At 40.0% G+C, this 18,457-nt stretch overlaps 1 protein-coding gene across 6 annotated transcripts in view; it reads right to left on the minus strand.

The window, feature by feature from the left end:
• LOC131531705 (hemicentin-1-like) overlaps positions 1-17,949 on the minus strand; it is a 103,937-nt gene extending 85,988 nt beyond the window's left edge. For 2 of the 6 annotated variants that reach the window (XM_058762679.1, XM_058762678.1), the window contains exons 1-16: positions 17,826-17,949; positions 17,579-17,729; positions 17,150-17,191; positions 16,761-17,021; positions 16,292-16,576; positions 14,614-14,868; positions 14,150-14,428; positions 13,430-13,720; positions 12,790-13,044; positions 12,326-12,604; positions 11,603-11,893; positions 10,962-11,216; positions 10,498-10,776; positions 9,771-10,061; positions 9,129-9,383; positions 8,708-8,943 (exon numbers count right to left, since the gene is read on the minus strand). In XM_058762679.1, the coding sequence (XP_058618662.1) occupies positions 8,708-8,943; positions 9,129-9,383; positions 9,771-10,061; positions 10,498-10,776; positions 10,962-11,216; positions 11,603-11,893; positions 12,326-12,604; positions 12,790-13,044; positions 13,430-13,720; positions 14,150-14,428; positions 14,614-14,868; positions 16,292-16,576; positions 16,761-17,021; positions 17,150-17,191; positions 17,579-17,609 (3,585 nt within the window). In that variant the 5' untranslated portion in view covers positions 17,610-17,729; positions 17,826-17,949. Of the gene's footprint in view, positions 1-6,293; positions 6,615-7,296; positions 7,552-7,938; positions 8,230-8,664; positions 8,944-9,128; positions 9,384-9,770; positions 10,062-10,497; positions 10,777-10,961; positions 11,217-11,602; positions 11,894-12,325; positions 12,605-12,789; positions 13,045-13,429; positions 13,721-14,149; positions 14,429-14,613; positions 14,869-16,291; positions 16,577-16,760; positions 17,022-17,149; positions 17,192-17,578; positions 17,730-17,825 lie in introns of all 6 variants that reach the window. The other 4 variants (XM_058762681.1, XM_058762680.1, XM_058762682.1 and 1 more) reach the window with 4 other exon arrangements.
• Positions 17,950-18,457: the final 508 nt, after the last annotated feature.

An 18,457-nucleotide genomic window follows, 5' to 3' on the forward strand; every position in this document is an offset into this window, starting at 1 on the left:
GTCTACTTGTTACTCCCCGGTGTTCCTGTGTGTCCCTGTCTTGTCTTGTCTTGTCTTGTCTTGTCTTGTCTTGTCTTGTCTGTTTTGGATTCATTAAAGACTGTTATTTTCAAGTTATCCTCGTCTCCTCGTTCCTCCCTGCTGTGTGCACCGTGACAAAATGTAGTCTATGATTGCGTTTTTAATCAATCGTTTACATCTTAGTTTTTGTTTACAAAAAAAACAAAAAACCTTGGTGCCATGACCAAATGCACTTCACCACCCCCTAACCTTCCAATGTGTAAGACTTATAACCTCACTCTCCAAGCCGCCATATAAGGTAGAGGTCACCTCCAGCTGGAGCCTTTTCTCATTCTGAGAAAAAACAAGAATAAATGGAGGTTGGAAAGTTCTGGTTGTAATGTTTGGGGGTTATGTAAATAAGCATTAATTTTCCCAAGAGGAAAGAACACTACAGAGACCACATCCTACTCAAAGGAGAGGTAACATATGGAGATATATCCCATGGACTCAATAAAATGGAATACTATATAAGGAAGGTTTCTGAGGTGGCCTCCACATAAGGAGAGAACTACCAAGCACAGAAACAAGTGACAGACTGACTTTCTAGAGGAAACACTGAATCCCATTCGGAACAGAGCAGTGGACTAATACACATATGGGGCTGCCAAAGGGAGCCACAACATATGGAGCTCTAATCCATTATGAGAGTTCGAGGGATACTCACTCATAATGGATTCTTATAGCGAGTTCCTCCACTAAACTCAGCTATGTAAGGAAGTGCTTGAGTGATAGAAGGGTAGTCCAGGGTTCATAAGAAGGAACTAGACTCAAGCACACATTATCACCTCAGAGAGGGGAAAGGGCTAAATGCAAGCTCTACACACTACCAGCCACCTGAGTTTAAGAGCTAGTGCTCAAAACTCTAGATGAAACTGTTATAATTCTCAGATTGTAGAATCTGGCAAATGTATTAGGTGTAGCCCAACCTGCTGCTCTACAAATCTCTGCTAATGAGGCACCATTCGCTAAGGCTGATGAAGCAGCAACGCCTCTGGTTGAGTGTGCCCTCACTCCCAGTGCGCATGGTAAGCTTAAGTGGGAGATCTTTTGTTTGAAAACAGAATTCCCCTCCTGCTGACCTCTGAAGAAGACAAAGAGCTATTCAGACTGTCTGAAATTCTGTGTGCATTCCAAATAGACGCATATGGCTCACACCGGGCACAACAGAGAGAGGTCAGGGTCACCCTTCTGTGGGGGGATAGCTTGCAAGGTTACGACCTGATCTCTAAATGATGTTTTATAAAGTTCGGGAGGAGCACGTCAAATACTTAGCCTAATCAAACACAAGAGGAACGCACTCAAGTTAATCAACGCACAGGTATAAATACAGCTGACATACCTCTATCCACTGACGGTTAATCAGCATTCGGTTCGTCCGTCTATCGTTACCACCATGTCGCAGAGACAAACTTCCTCGTCTGGAGATGAGTCCAGCTCTCCTCCGGTCCCATCGCCGCAGCCAGCCGGCCCCAGGACCACTCCTTCCCCGCGTAGCAACGCAATCGAGCCCCAGGCTCCATCTCGCGGGCGTTCTTCGGCTCGAGTAGCCACTCGCCTCCCAATACGCCTAGGCCTACACTCGCCACCTCCAGCAAGAACCCCAGCCGATTCCCTGGCTTCTTCCTACCGTTCAATCGGGCCAACGATTCCACCCATAGGGAAGTGGGCCATGTTGAGTCTGAGGCAAGTGCTGACCAACTCCGACGTCCAGCCTTCACGCAAGTTAAATAAAGCAGAGTTATATAACTTGCACAAAAATCTGCAACCAACTAACTTCTCTCCCAAGGCCACCCCAGCCCCAAAGGCTGCTAATAAGCAAAACAAACCTTCGGTCATGCCTCGCAGGACTCCTCCACCTTCCTCCAGCACAAGGCCCAACTCTCCGTGGGCATCAAACCGCGGCTCCAGGCCGCCAGCAAGCCTGGGCCGCGCCCAAGTTCCGCTGCCGCAAGGCCCTATGCGGCTCCGGCCACAGCCCAGCCATCCGCCCGGCCCCTCCTTCAGCAACACCGGGGCCCGCAGCTCTAGCGGGCGCTTGGCTGCCGCCACCAATCTCAGCCCCGCTGCCCGACCCTTTTAGCGCGGAGCTCAAAGCTCAAGCAAGCGCTTGGCCACAGTGGCCGGCTCACACAGCCCCGCCGCCCGCCTCTTTCAGTTTCGGGGCCCGCAACCCAAGCAAACGCTCGGCCGCATTGGCCGCCTCACTCAGCCCCCTACAGCTCTCTCCTCCAAGTGAAACCACAATACTCGCTCTTCACCACAACACCAATGCCTGTCCCACCAAACGCCATTGCCTCTGAACCTCCCCAAGTGGCTCACAACATCCGAGCGCAGATATTAGCAGGTGCGGATCTCGATCTCTCCTCACTACTTTCTCTCCTGCCCACTTCCGACTCTAACCGACAGATAGACTGCAGGGATTTTTCAGTCACGTTAAAGAACCCAAACCCCCTTTTATCTTGAATACTTTCTTTTTCTGAGTTCTCCATTGCTTTCAGCCAATTCACAGAGATCATTTGTTCAGCCTTCCCTCACAGGCGACGTGAACTGAATGACTACCTGGCAATCATAGCCAAGCTCGCATTGTCCTATGGAGGGGGGCATTTTTTCACGTACCACAAACTTTTTTCCGTAAAATGCGCAGTTCGAGTCATGCAATGGAAGTAGTGCCCTTACTGGGGCGCACTCGATCCAGATCTCCACAGCAGGGTGTTCCTAGGCTGCATTAACATTTCGTGTGCGGTTTGCAGGTCGGTCGCTCACTCCACCATGACTTGCCCACAAATTAATCCCTCCATAATCCCATGCCCAGAGCCCATCTCTGTGAAATCCTCCAGCTACATCCCAAGATCCGCAACTGCTGCGAACTCAGACCCGGAGCAAACAGCAACATCTGCAGCGGACAACAGGCAGCCATGTATCGCATTTAATTCCGGGAGATGCAACAGACAGCGCTGCCGCTATCTTCACATCTGTAGCTTTTGTGGCGGAGCTCACGCTCGCATTGTTTGTCCAGTGTACAAAGCTGTGAATAAAAAATCTAAAAATTACCTATCGACTCCCGTGAACATTTCTCGTCTGGCCATCCAGACAAAGAATTCTCTAATTATCTTCTGTCCGGCCTCAGTCATGGTTTTAACCCCGGTGTCGAATGCGCGCTTTCCCGAAATTTAATCTGTAATAACCTCAAATCCGCCCACGCTGAGCCCGACGTCGTAGACGACCTTATCAAAAAGGAAGTCAAATCAGGCTTCATGATCGGGCCTTTTGACAAACCCCCCTTCGAAGTATTTTGTGTCAGCCCCATTGGAGTGGCTACAAGAAAATTTTCAGGTAAAAAACGCCTAATTATCGATCTGTCATCACCTCATAATTCCACAGTCCCAGGCATCAATAGCTTGATCCCCCTCGACAAATTTTCTCTCAGATACCACGACATAGATCAGGCAGTCGAATTGATTAAAATCGCGGGTCGAGGAGCCTGGCTCGGAAAAATAGACATCACTTCTGCCTTCTAAGTGATGCCTATCCATCCGGATTCATGGCATTTATTCGGGATATGGTGGCTCGGAAAATTCTATTTCGCCGTCCGCTTAACTTTCAGATGCAAAAGCAGCCCAAAAATCTTCGACATGCTATCAGAAGCTGTTTGCTGGATTTTGTCGAACAATTACGCAATTCCCCATCTCATCCACCTCCTAGATGATTTTCTAGTCATTTCATTCCCTGATGCCATCCCAGCCGCCCACATCCTCACAGTCCAAAAAGTTTTTTCCGAGCTTGGGATCCCCATCGCTCAGGAAAAAACCATGGGTCCCGCTACATTCATCGAGTTCCTCGGGCATAAACCTAGACTCAGCTAAATTCCAGATCTCCCTGCCTAAGGAAAAGATCGATAGAATAATCCTCGTCTCCTCTACCCTCCAGCTCTAGCTATTCCAAACGTGAACTCCTGTCACTGCTCGGGCATTTAAAATTCACCATGCACATCATTCTCCAAGACCGCCCTTTCATCTCGCATCTCTTCTTACTCGCTTCTTCGGTTCACTCCCTCAAGGATCTCATTTCCTTATCTCGCGCGTGCCGTGATGAACTCAGGTTATGGATAATGTTCCTTAACCCTTTAACGCGTACGATCACACCGGTGTGATCAGTCTTGGCTGGTCCCTGGAGCGTACGATCACACCGGTGTGATTAGAACGTTCAGTGCGTCACGTCATCAACTGCTGAATTCAAATCTGCTTTCTGGCGCGGAGCCAGATCAGACACACGAGCGCTTGTCATATTATCACTTATTCAGTGTTTTCAACCATATAATGCTAATTTTAGATTTCAGACATTTAAATACACATAAGTACTAGCAAAACCATACATTTATAGTTTGTAAAATATACGCTGATGTCTATGGAAGCAGCAATAATGATCCTTACAAATATAATCTGACGACATGTTTTTATTGATATCATATACAGATTGTGTAGATAACTTTAAAGTTTACTCTGCTCTTCTCCCAGTTTACTGGAGACTTACTTTAATGTGTTTCGGGAGGAGAGGATGAATTTACGTGTTGTAAATCCCACAGCTGGGATTCAGCGCGAACAAACATGGCGGTAAGCCCATCACCCGGTATAGATCAAATAACACGATCATTATAAAAGTGTTTAAACAACCAAATACATTTACTTGCACATATTTCAGAATCGGAATATCAGATATTTCATAATATAGCGAGTATGTTTGTGAATATTAATAATAAAAAAAGGAAAAACAAAATAAAAGCAATCCATGTGTCATACAGCGCTATTAGGGCTGCGGTGTGTCACATGACTCGTCGCCATGGAAACAATAAGGCCATACATTCTAAAATAACGGTCGCCTAAAAAAACACGCAGAGCTATAATATTTTAAACTCACGTGTGAAAGGGTTAAACAATGGAACGGCCTTTCCCTTTTCAATAATAACCTTGTTTCGTCTTCTGTCGACATCCAACTATTTACAGACGCAGCTCCCTCAATCGGCTTCGGAGGTTTTTTACCAAGGTTGGTGGATCGCGTCTCCATGGCCATCAAAGGTTACCTAAGCGGCATCCAATTTTTCCACAAGCTGATGTACGGCGCTCCCTCTGCCTGAAATAAGTAATTCACAAACCTCCCTGCTAATCAGGGGAATCCAACGATCCTGGCCTACTCGTCCCAATTCCAGATTACCCATAACGTTAGACATTCCCACCAAATGTATCCACTCCCTCCGCACAAGTTCCCAGCCTTTCAGTACCGCCCGCACACTCAACGCCATGTTCATTCTAGCCTTTGTTCATTCTCTGTTCAGACAACCTTACCTTTTCCATTACACGGTCGGCGAGGTTTACCCGTCCGACGCCGTGAGTATTGACCTCCCATTGGATGCCGGCGAGAGCCTTCTGGTCGAACAAACCTCAGCATTGAATGAGAGATCAAACCCACGGTCTCGAACTCACTCAGAATGTCTACTGGAGAACATGTGCAGTTGGAGAAATGAGACGTCCGCGGGAATTCATCTGGCAGAACTGCTCCCTCAACATCTCCTTGCTCTCCTTCAGTACACATCATCTTGGCCTCGTACCCGGAAGTAGAAGGGCCAGGACGGGAAGCAGTTGAGGTGACTCGCGGTCTTTAAAAAAGAATGCAAGCAGCGAGCACAATGTGCCGATAGCCATGTCTGCACAAGAAGGACATAAACTATCCACAAAAGCTGCTTCAGCATGGGCACGGCCAAACACTGCGCACAGCGATCATGTCTGTCAGAGGGTGGGATGTGCAAACCGCAACCAGAAGGACAGGATGAAAAGGCATGTTATAAACACACAAATCCATCTGTGAAGCTCTTTTAGAGAAATTGATCTTTTAAGAGGAAATTTGCTCTCAAAGATCACCGTTGAAGCACCCTGGGGTACTCTCACTACACTTATATGTGTATGGGCAAAGGAGAAACTGCCGTTTGTGCCATAGATGCAACAACGAGGAGATCGAGAGGTGAATGCATTGCTCTGAAGAACAGAACGAGTGAGCAAATGCCATGCTGGTCTGTTTATACCCGGATGTCTGTGGTGTGCCCAGCTATGCAAATTTTGTTTGGCAATTTCATTGGCCTTTTCTCAATGATGTCTTCGTCATTAAACTGAACTTTAAGGTGCTTTCATTCATATTTATCAATCATAGAATATCATATTTTCAAAAGCAGTTTTACTTGCCATTAACATGAAGTTGCACAGTTTCAGCTTGTCTTGTAGTCACTGGCGTTCTCGTCAGATGTTTTCCTCTGCAGGTGTACTGTCCTGAATGACCCGCTTTAGCTGAGCTGATGGAGAGTGTGTTTCCAGCAAAGGAAATATCCTTATCCTTGTTTCCAGATAAGGACATGTCTGTGTCCTTGGGAGGCTGAGCTCCGTTTCTAAACCATTCATAGCCCCATTTATTTGAATCTTCATTGACTGAACACTTCAGAGTCAGTTTTTCAGTCAGGTAAAATGTTTTCCATTGAGGCGTGATTGACAGTTCTGGTTTAGGTGGCACTGCACAGATAAACAGCATAACAGAATTTAACATTTTCAAACATTGACTTGTTCTCCAGTGTAGATCTCTGGGTATGATGGATCTTGCTGCAGAAGTATTGTTGGCTGTGATCCTTTATAATTGTATAACATATGATAAATTTAGTTATAAAATAATGTTTGACACTATTGACAATGTACATTATTTTATAATGGTCCTTCATATAATTATAAAGTAGTTTAAAGACTAAAAATACTTATTTGTTTTTATGCATTTATTATAATTTAAAATTCAATAAAGTTTTGCCTAAATTGAGGTTGATAATAAACAGCACAAATTGAATAACTCAATATTGAATAATTACAAAACATACAATGTTGACAATATTTAATAAACATAGAGTTATCAAATAAGCATAAGGTTATAATTTATGCAAAATCCAATTAAATGTCTTCTGAAATAAGAAACTTTAAAAATGGCTGTATTTCACAATGCAACTGATTATGATTTAGGTGGTTCTAAAGGAAGAGAGGAAAATGGAGTTTGAATGAGGTCAGATACTGTAGATAACACAGAGCCTAATACTAACATGTTCATGCATTTCTTTGGAATTTTACCGAGGCACTGTAAACTCAATGAATGCACAATGGGAATAATATTAACATACAGAAATGATTATAAAGAGGTAAATTATGGACTCACCTTGAACTCGCACTTGTAGAGTCTCACTGTCCACTGAGAAGTCTCCTCTCTGTGCTTTGCAGTGATAGTCACCAGTGTCAGTGACAGATACTGAGTCGATGGTCAATTCTGGATTTGTGATCAGAGGATTTGAGTCTTTATTCCAGTGGTATTCCCAACCAACTCCTGGCATGTTACAATTAATCTGGACTCGTTCATTAGTGTAGAACAACTCAAACCACTCATGTTTTGTAATGGTTGGTTTTGGTGTGTTATCTAAGAGTCACAGAGGTAAAAATTATAAAGAGTGGACCACCTTCAAACAAAAACAGCCTTGAGTTGCATGTGCTTTTTATTCTTTATTATCCAAGACTAAATGAACTGACTCATGCCGCTCATGGTGTCTGACCACTGTTAAGAAGAGTAGACGGGAAGCTGTAAATGCTGACATGAACGTCTGTACACTGATACAAGCCAATACCGCTTCTTCACTGAGCTGCATTTTAATGTGCCTGTAACTCTTTCTTTCATATGAATCATGTAGTATATCATATTTTCAAAAGCAATTCAATATATTCAACAAATCTTCTTCATTGAACTCTTTTGGGTGCCTGTCAGTTTAATTGATATTTATTAATCATAGAATATCATAAGTAGTTTTACCCTGAATATGAAGTTGCACAGCTTCAGTTTGTCCTGTAGTCACTGGCGTTCTCGTCAGATGTCTTCCTCTGCAGGTGTACTGTCCTGAATGACTTGATTTAGCTGAGCTGATGGAGAGTGTGTTTCCAGATAAGGACATGTCTGTGTTCTTGGGAGGCTGAGCTCCGTTTATAAACCATTCATAGCCCCATTTATTTGAATCTTCATCGATTGAACACTTCAGAGTCACTTTCTCATCTAGGTAAAATATATTCCATTGAGACTCTATTGACAATTTTGGCTGAGGCAGCTCTGCACAGATAAAGAACAATGTAGCAGAACTAGACATTTTTTACTGGACTATACTGTATTATAGCCTTTATTATTGTACAAAAATGTACAATTGTCCTTATAATTTATAAATAAATTTTTTTTTAAAGTAATTTAAAGACTTAGAAAATTATATTTATGCAAGTTTTATTTGAGATTTCAATGGAAACACCAAGAAACATTTGCTTAAACTGAGGTTGGAAATAAACAGCACTAAAACTCTATCTTAAATAATTAAAAAATAGACAGTTTTGAAATTCTTAAGCATTAAGGTTATTAGCATGCAAAATTCAATGAACTGTTCTCAGAAATTAGACCTTTAAAAAAAATAAAATAAAAATGCTGTATTTTACAATGTTACAGATTATGATTTAACCATGAGGTAAACCATTAGCTAAACTGATAACAGATTCTTACCTTTAACTGTTAACGAATGCGGTGTGCTTTTTGCAGTCGTTACATTTCTGTCCTGCAGCTCAGCTTGACACACATACGCCCCGCCATGACCGGACTGAACAGAGAGTGTGAGAGTGTTTCCTTTTATGTTTGCTTCACTACTGGAGACGATCTTGTCCTGGCCCTTGAACCACATATAATTCCAGTTTCCGGAAACATTTTTAATCAAACACTGCAAAGAGACTTTTTCACCAGTAAATGCTTCTGTCCAATCAGACTGGATTTGTGGTTTAGGTGGTTCTAAAGGAAGAGAGGAAAATGGAGTTTGAATGAGGTCAGATACTGTAGATAACACAGAGCCTAATACTAACATGTTCATGCATTACCTGGGAATTTTACCGAGGCACTGTAAACTCAATGCATTCACAATGGGAATAATATTAACATAACAGAAATGATTATAAAGAGGTAAATTATGGACTCACCTTGAACCCGCACTTGTAGAGTCTCACTGTCCACTGAGAAGTCTCCTCTCTGTGCTTTGCAGTGATAGTCACCAGTGTCAGTGACAGATACTGAGTCGATGGTCAATTCTGGATTTGTGATCAGAGGATTTGAGTCTTTATTCCAGTGGTATTCCCAACCAACTCCTGACATGTTACAATGAAGCTGGACTCGTTCATCAGTGTAGAAGGGTTCAAACCACTGATGTTTTCTGATTTCTGGTTTTGGTGTGTAATCTAAGAGTCACAGAGGTAAAAATTATAAAGAGTGGATCACCTTCAAACAATAACTGCCTTGAGTTGCATGTGCTTTTTATTCTTTATTATCCAAGACTAAATGAACTGACTCATGCCGCTCATGGTGTCTGACCACTGTTAAGAAGAGTAGACGGGAAGCTGTAAATTCTGACATGAACGTCTGTACACTGATACAAGCCAATACCGCTTCTTCACTGAGCTGCATTTTAAGGTGCCTGTAACTCTTTCTTTCATATGAATCATGTAGTATATCATATTTTCAAAAGCAATTCAAAATATTCAACAAATCTTCTTCATTGAACTCTTTTGGGTGCCTGTCAGTTTAATTGATATTTATTAATCATAGAATATCATAAGTAGTTTTACCCTGAATATGAAGTTGCACAGCTTCAGTTTGTCCTGTAGTCACTGGCGTTCTCGTCAGATGTCTTCCTCTGCAGGTGTACTGTCCTGAATGACTTGATTTAGCTGAGCTGATGGAGAGTGTGTTTCCAGATAAGGACATGTCTGTGTTCTTGGGAGGCTGAGCTCCGTTTATAAACCATTCATAGCCCCATTTATTTGAATCTTCATCGATTGAACACTTCAGAGTCACTTTCTCACTTAGGTAAAATATATTCCATTGAGACTCTATTGACAATTTTGGCTGAGGCAGCTCTGCACAGATAAAGAACAATGTAGCAGAACTAGACATTTTTTACTGGATTATACTGTATTATAGCCTTTATTATTGTACAAAAATGTACAATTGTCCTTATAATTTATAAATAATTTTTTTTTTTAAAGTAATTTAAAGACTTAGAAAATTATATTTATGCAAGTTTTATTTGAGATTTCAATGGAAACACCAAGAAACATTTGCTTAAACTGAGGTTGGAAATAAACAGCACTAAAACTCTATCTTAAATAATTAAAAAATAGACAGTTTTGAAATTCTTAAGCATTAAGGTTATTAGCATGCAAAATTCAATGAACTGTTCTCAGAAATTAGACCTTTAAAAAAAATAAAATAAAAATGCTGTATTTTACAATGTTACAGATTATGATTTAACCATGAGGTAAACCATTAGCTAAACTGATAACAGATTCTTACCTTTAACTGTTAACGAATGTGCTGTGCTTTTTGCAGTCGTTACATTTCTGTCCTGCAGCTCAGCTTGACACACATACGCCCCGCCATGACCGGACTGAACAGAGAGTGTGAGAGTGTTTCCTTTTATGTTTGCTTCACTACTGGAGACAATCTTGTCCTGGCCCTTGAACCACATATAATTCCAGTTTCCGGAAACATTTTTAATCAAACACTGCAAAGAGACTTTTTCACCAGTAAATGCTTCTGTCCAATCAGACTGGATTTGTGGTTTATGTGGTTCTAAAGGAAGAGAGGAAAATGGAGTTTGAATGAGGTCAGATACTGTAGATAACACAGAGCCTAATACTAACATGTTCATGCATTACCTGGGAATTTTACCGAGGCACTGTAAACTCAATGCATTCACAATGGGAATAATATTAACATAACAGAAATGATTATAAAGAGGTAAATTATGGACTCACCTTGAACCCGCACTTGTAGAGTCTCACTGTCCACTGAGAAGTCTCCTCTCTGTGCTTTGCAGTGATAGTCACCAGTGTCAGTGACAGATACTGAGTCGATGGTCAATTCTGGATTTGTGATCAGAGGATTTGAGTCTTTATTCCAGTGGTATTCCCAACCAACTCCTGACATGTTACAATGAAGCTGGACTCGTTCATCAGTGTAGAAGGGTTCAAACCACTGATGTTTTCTGATTTCTGGTTTTGGTGTGTAATCTAAGAGTCACAGAGGTAAAATTATAAAGAGTGGATCACCTTCAAACAATAACTGCCTTGAGTTGCATGTGCTTTTTATTCTTTATTATCCAAGACTAAATGAACTGACTCATGCCGCTCATGGTGTCTGACCACTGTTAAGAAGAGTAGACGGGAAGCTGTAAATTCTGACATGAACGTCTGTACACTGATACAAGCCAATACCGCTTCTTCACTGAGCTGCATTTTAAGGTGCCTGTAACTCTTTCTTTCATATGAATCATGTAGTATATCATATTTTCAAAAGCAATTCAAAATATTCAACAAATCTTCTTCATTGAACTCTTTTGGGTGCCTGTCAGTTTAATTGATATTTATTAATCATAGAATATCATAAGTAGTTTTACCCTGAATATGAAGTTGCACAGCTTCAGTTTGTCCTGTAGTCACTGGCGTTCTCGTCAGATGTCTTCCTCTGCAGGTGTACTGTCCTGAATGACTTGATTTAGCTGAGCTGATGGAGAGTGTGTTTCCAGATAAGGACATGTCTGTGTTCTTGGGAGGCTGAGCTCCGTTTATAAACCATTCATAGCCCCATTTATTTGAATCTTCATCGATTGAACACTTCAGAGTCACTTTCTCACTTAGGTAAAATATATTCCATTGAGACTCTATTGACAATTTTGGCTGAGGCAGCTCTGCACAGATAAAGAACAATGTAGCAGAATTAGACATTTTTTATTGGATTATACTGTATTATAGCCTTTATAATTGTACAAAAATGTACAATTGTCCTTATAATTTATAAATAATTCTTTTTTTTAAAGTAATTTAAAGAGTTAGAAAATTATATTTATGCAAGTTTTATTTGAGATTTCAATGGAAACACCAAGAAACATTTGCTTAAACTGAGGCTGGAAATAAACAGCACTAAAACTCTATCTTAAATAATTAAAAAATAGACAGTTTTGAAATTCTTAAGCATTAAGGTTATTAGCATGCAAAATTCAATTAACTGTTTTCAGAAATTAGACCTTTAAAAAAAAAAAAAAATGCTGTATTTCACAATGTTACAGATTATGATTTAACCATGAGGTAAACCATTAGCTAAACTGATAACAGATTCTTACCTTTAACTGTTAACGAATGTGGTGTGCTTTTTGCAGTCGTTACATTTCTGTCCTGCAGCTCAGCTTGACACACATACGCCCCGCCATGACCGGACTGAACAGAGAGTGTGAGAGTGTTTCCACTTATGTTTGCTTCACTACTGGAGACGATCTTGTCCTGGCCCTTGAACCACATATAATTCCAGTTTCCGGAAACATTTTTAATCAAACACTGCAAAGAGACTTTTTCACCAGTAAATGCTTCTGTCCAATCAGACTGGATTTGTGGTTTAGGTGGTTCTAAAGGAAGAGAGGAAAATGGAGTTTGAATGAGGTCAGATACTGTAGATAACACAGAACCTAATACTAACATGTTCATGCATTTCTTGGGAATTTTACCGAGGCACTGTAAACTCAATGCATTCACAATGGGAATAATATTAACATAACAGAAATGATTATAAAGAGGTAAATTATGGACTCACCTTGAACCCGCACTTGTAGAGTCTCACTGTCCACTGAGAAGTCTCCTCTCTGTGCTTTGCAGTGATAGTCACCAGTGTCAGTGACAGATACTGAGTCGATGGTCAATTCTGGATTTGTGATCAGAGGATTTGAGTCTTTATTCCAGTGGTATTCCCAACCAACTCCTGACATGTTACAATGAAGCTGGACTCGTTCATCAGTGTAGAACAACTCAAACCACTGATGTTTTCTGATTTCTGGTTTTGGTGTGTAATCTAAGAGTCACAGAGGTAAAAATTATAAAGAGTGGATCACCTTCAAACAATAACTGCCTTGAGTTGCATGTGCTTTTTATTCTTTATTATCCAAGACTAAATGAACTGACTCATGCCGCTCATGGTGTCTGACCACTGTTAAGAAGAGTAGACGGGAAGCTGTAAATGCTGACATGAACGTCTGTACACTGATACAAGCCAATACCGCTTCTTCACTGAGCTGCATTTTAAGGTGCCTGTAACTCTTTCTTTCATATGAATCATGTAGTATATCATATTTTCAAAAGCAATTCAAAATATTCAACAGCTTCTTCATTGAACTCTTTTGGGTGCCTGTCAGTTTAATTGATATTTATTAATCATAGAATATCATAAGTAGTTTTACCCTGAATATGAAGTTGCACAGCTTCAGTTTGTCCTGTAGTCACTGGCTTTCTCGTCAGATGTCTTCCTCTGCAGGTGTACTGTCCTGAATGACTTGATTTAGCTGAGCTGATGGAGAGTGTGTTTCCAGATAAGGACATGTCTGTGTTCTTGGGAGGCTGAGCTCCGTTTATAAACCATTCATAGCCCCATTTATTTGAATCTTCATCGATTGAACACTTCAGAGTCACTTTCTCACTTAGGTAAAATATATTCCATTGAGACTCTATTGACAATTTTGGCTGAGGCAGCTCTGCACAGATAAAGAACAATGTAGCAGAATTAGACATTTTTATTGGATTATACTGTATTATAGTTTTATAATTGTACAAAATGTACAATTGTCCTTATAATTTATAAATAATTCTTTTTTTTAAAGTAATTTAAAGAGTTAGAAAATTATATTTATGCAAGTTTTATTTGAGATTTCAATGGAAACACCAAGAAACATTTGCTTAAACTGAGGCTGGAAATAAACAGCACTAAAACTCTATCTTAAATAATTAAAAAATAGACAGTTTTGAAATTCTTAAGCATTAAGGTTATTAGCATGCAAAATTCAATTAACTGTTTTCAGAAATTAGACCTTTAAAAAAAAAAAAAAATGCTGTATTTCACAATGTTACAGATTATGATTTAACCATGAGGTAAACCATTAGCTAAACTGATAACAGATTCTTACCTTTAACTGTTAACGAATGTGGTGTGCTTTTTGCAGTCGTTACATTTCTGTCCTGCAGCTCAGCTTGACACACATACGCCCCGCCATGACCGGACTGAACAGAGAGTGTGAGAGTGTTTCCTTTTATGTTTGCTTCACTACTGGAGACGATCTTGTCCTGGCCCTTGAACCACATATAATTCCAGTTTCCGGAAACATTTTTAATCAAACACTGCAAAGAGACTTTTTCACCAGTAAATGCTTCTGTCCAATCAGACTGGATTTGTGGTTTAGGTGGTTCTAAAGGAAGAGAAGAAAATGGAGTTTGAATGAGGTCAGATACTGTAGATAACACAGAGCCTAATACTAACATGTTCATGCATTACCTGGGAATTTTACCGAGGCACTGTAAACTCAATGCATTCACAATGGGAATAATATTAACATAACAGAAATGATTATAAAGAGGTAAATTATGGACTCACCTTGAACCCGCACTTGTAGAGTCTCACTGTCCACTGAGAAGTCTCCTCTCTGTGCTTTGCAGTGATAGTCACCAGTGTCAGTGACAGATACTGAGTCGATGGTCAATTCTGGATTTGTGATCAGAGGATTTGAGTCTTTATTCCAGTGGTATTCCCAACCAACTCCTGACATGTTACAATGAAGCTGGACTCGTTCATCAGTGTAGAAGGGTTCAAACCACTGATGTTTTCTGATTTCTGGATTTGGTGTGTAATCTAAGAGTCACAGAGGTAAAAATTATAAAGAGTGGATCACCTTCAAACAATAACTGCCTTGAGTTGCATGTGCTTTTTATTCTTTATTATCCAAGACTAAATTAACTGACTCATGCCGCTCATAGTGTCTGACCACTGTTAAGAAGAGTAGACGGGAAGCTGTAAATGCTGACATGAACGTCTGTACACTGATACAAGCCAATACCGCTTCTTCACTGAACTGCATTTTAAGGTGCCTGTAACTCGAATCAGAACGCAGATTTCGGTGCCTCATTTAGGTGCCATGCCTGAGCGATCGATTGAAATATTTGTCCTTTGTTTCTCCAAAACGAACGTAAGAAGCAGCATCATCACCGGCACCTCACGTGAAAAATAATTTCCCGACTGAGAAAATGCACTTGAACTCAAGTCGGAAAGCTCTAATAATACAAGTCCAACAAATCTTTGTAGTAACGCAAGCGTGCTGTTTTCACATTCTGACTTAAAAGCACAACTCGGGAAATGAGAGCATCCGAGGAGTGCGTGAATGCAGAAATCACACTTGCTCTGACGGCAGCAAGTAGCCCTCCATTAGCTAGCTAAGCTAAACATTCTTAAATTAAAATGCCTAAAGCTAAAATTATCTTGTATTCACGTTTTTAAACCTGTTGTCCAACAAAAGAGAACATTATAACCTTTTTAGTCCACAACACCAGTTAAATGCTTCCTTTTGTGATCTGATGTAGCTTCTTGTCACAGAATGAGGCAGAAAATATGTTCATTAGGCTACTAATACATCGATTGGCAATGGATTATAAATATACTTAATTATTATGATAATACCAGAGATGGCTTGAATAACACAGATAAACTATACATTGTCGTAGTCGAGTGTGTATTGTATTTGTTTTATCATTCAAAACGTTTATATCTTGGTTACTCAGTTACATCCATAGCAATGCATTTGTCCATATTGGGGATTTCCTGGAGCTTCACCAGTTCTGCTACTTCTGTGACTGGATATGTGGATTTTTTGTGCGAGGGCGCCCTCTGGCATCCAGTATGAATGAAAAAGACATCATGTGTTTAGTGCTAATGGCCAATCCAATTATTAATTGGTGATTTTTATTTATTTTTTATTATTTGTAAGTATCGGTTCAGGCACCGGTATCGAAAAAAACCCAAACGATACCCAACCCTACTTAAGACTGGTTTTGTGGTCCAGGGTCACATTTATGCAAGTTTTATTTAAGATTAGATACATTTGCTTAAACTGAGGCTGGAAATAAACAGCACTTAAAAGATAGTGTTGAAATTCTTAAGCATTAAGGTTATTAACATGCAAAATTCAATGTACTGTTTTCTGTATTTCACAATGTACTGTAACAGATTATGATTTAACCATGACATACTGCTTTTAGCTACAGTGACAGCAGATTCTTACCTATAACTGTTAACGAATATAATGTACTTTTTGCAGTCGTCACATTTCTGTCCTGCAGCTCAGCTTGACACACATATGCCCCGTCATGACTGGACTGAACTGAGAGTGTGAGAGTGTTTCCTTTTATGTTTGTTTCACCACTGGAGTCAATTTTGCTTGAGTTCTTGAACCATATATAATTCCAGTTTTCAGATACATTTTGAATCGAACACTGCAAAGAGATGTTTTCACCAGGAAATACTTCTGTCCAGTCAGGATCCACAGTCAGCTTTGCTTTAGGGGGATCTGCACAGAAAAAGATGGCACAAAAGTCAGGCCAATATTATTTACACTCCAAAATTGCCCGTTGACTTTTCGGCCCAATTATACCAAAATCAGCATTGGTGCAGGGACTGGTATACATAGTAAAGAGAGAAATTTGAAGACACAAATTTATATAAATAAATACATATTTGTGATATTCATTTACCTTTTAGAGTTAAAGTGTAACTATCACTTTTTCCAGACTCAGTAGCTCCTTTTTTTGCTTTGCATTCATATTTTCCAGTATCATTCGCAGTGATGCTGGGCTGATGTTCATCAAGATCTTTTGAGTCCTTGTACCAGTCATATTGTAACCCCGGTGGTTCTCCTGAGACCTCACAGCGCAGAATGACTGTCTCTGTGTTATACAGCACCTCATGAGCTAGATTCAGAGTTATCTTGGGCTTGGAAATCTGAACTGGAGGTTCTAGAGGATGAATAATCCTTTGGTTAGAGAAGCTAAATGCACAACTATATAAAAAATTTACTTGAAACTTAAAAATACAACAGTTACGATGCTACAGAAACCATGCAGTATAAAAATATGAATCTCACCAGTAGTGCTGTCTTGAGACGTTACTTGTACACTCACTGCCACTATAAATTAACACAAAGATTCAGAGATCTCAATGTGAAAAGGCATTATAGTATAGTGATAGTTTTAGTTTTCTTGGTTTCCATTGCATTAATAGTAATTATTACACGGCTCTCTGGAATACTTGATTCTAATTGGTCAATCACGACTTTCCGTGGTGTGTTATTCCCTGATAACAACCTGTAAAACTAATAACACAGGCTCATCCGGGTACTACGAGTCATCTTGACTTTTAGTAATTATATTCTTAATGTATCACCCCGCTGTCACTGATTCTGATCAATGCTCCTTTTTCTAATTATTTACATTTGTGGCAAGGAGCCATGTACTAAGCGGGAAAATGTACATCCATCTGGTTAAAGCCCTTCAGTCAAAATATGACATCTTACCTGTCAAAACGAAGATTTTGAACCCTTCCATTTGCAGCTGTAGTCAAAGCAGAGCCAGAAGCAAACAAAGATCTTGCATGTCTTGAATGATCTTGAATGCAAAGTTTTATGTGAACTTCCTTGTTCCTCAAATCTTGTTGTGTCAGTAGCCCTGTTGGATTATGACATTCGAAACTCCAGCAAAAAAAAAAACACACAAGAAATATCATAACAAACATTTCTAGCTGTAAAATTATGAGGCACTCACTTTTAGTTTGAACCAGAAGAACCTTAAATGTGTGCACGTCAACAACAGATAGAATGAAATGTCTTTTCGTCTCTCACTTCAGTGCATTTTAATCACATTTGCCCAAAAAAAAAAGAAAAAAAAGTGTGGCATCTATCACAGATTTCTTCAGTTTGAAACAAAAAAAAAAATGATTCGGACTGAAGTTGTTATACTGTATCTAACAGTTTTAACAGTTAAAGTTGGAAAGTCAGCTTCCCGATCTGACATGTGGTGAACCAACATCCTGTAAGCAGACGCTTTAACAATCAGGCTGGAGGTGGGGCTGCAACAAATGCAATCCATTTTCTCAAAAAACAGCACAGAAGTAATGTCAAGAATAGTTACACATTAGGGTGGTACTTTGAACACCCATGGCTGCCCTGTTGGAAAAAAACAACAACAATAGTATATGTTACCTGTGCTGGCAAAATGAGTCACAATGAGCAATTTTAAAAACAATTAGTTATTTACATATATATATATATATATATATACTGTATACACTGAACAAAATTATAAACGCAACACTTTTGTTTTTGCTGAACTTTCATGAGCTGAACTCAAAGATCTAAGACTTTTTCTATGTACACAAAAGGGCTATTTCTCTCAAA

Source organism: Onychostoma macrolepis, chromosome 23 (assembly GCF_012432095.1).
Source record: "Onychostoma macrolepis isolate SWU-2019 chromosome 23, ASM1243209v1, whole genome shotgun sequence".
NCBI classification, from domain to species: Eukaryota; Metazoa; Chordata; class Actinopteri; order Cypriniformes; family Cyprinidae; genus Onychostoma; species Onychostoma macrolepis.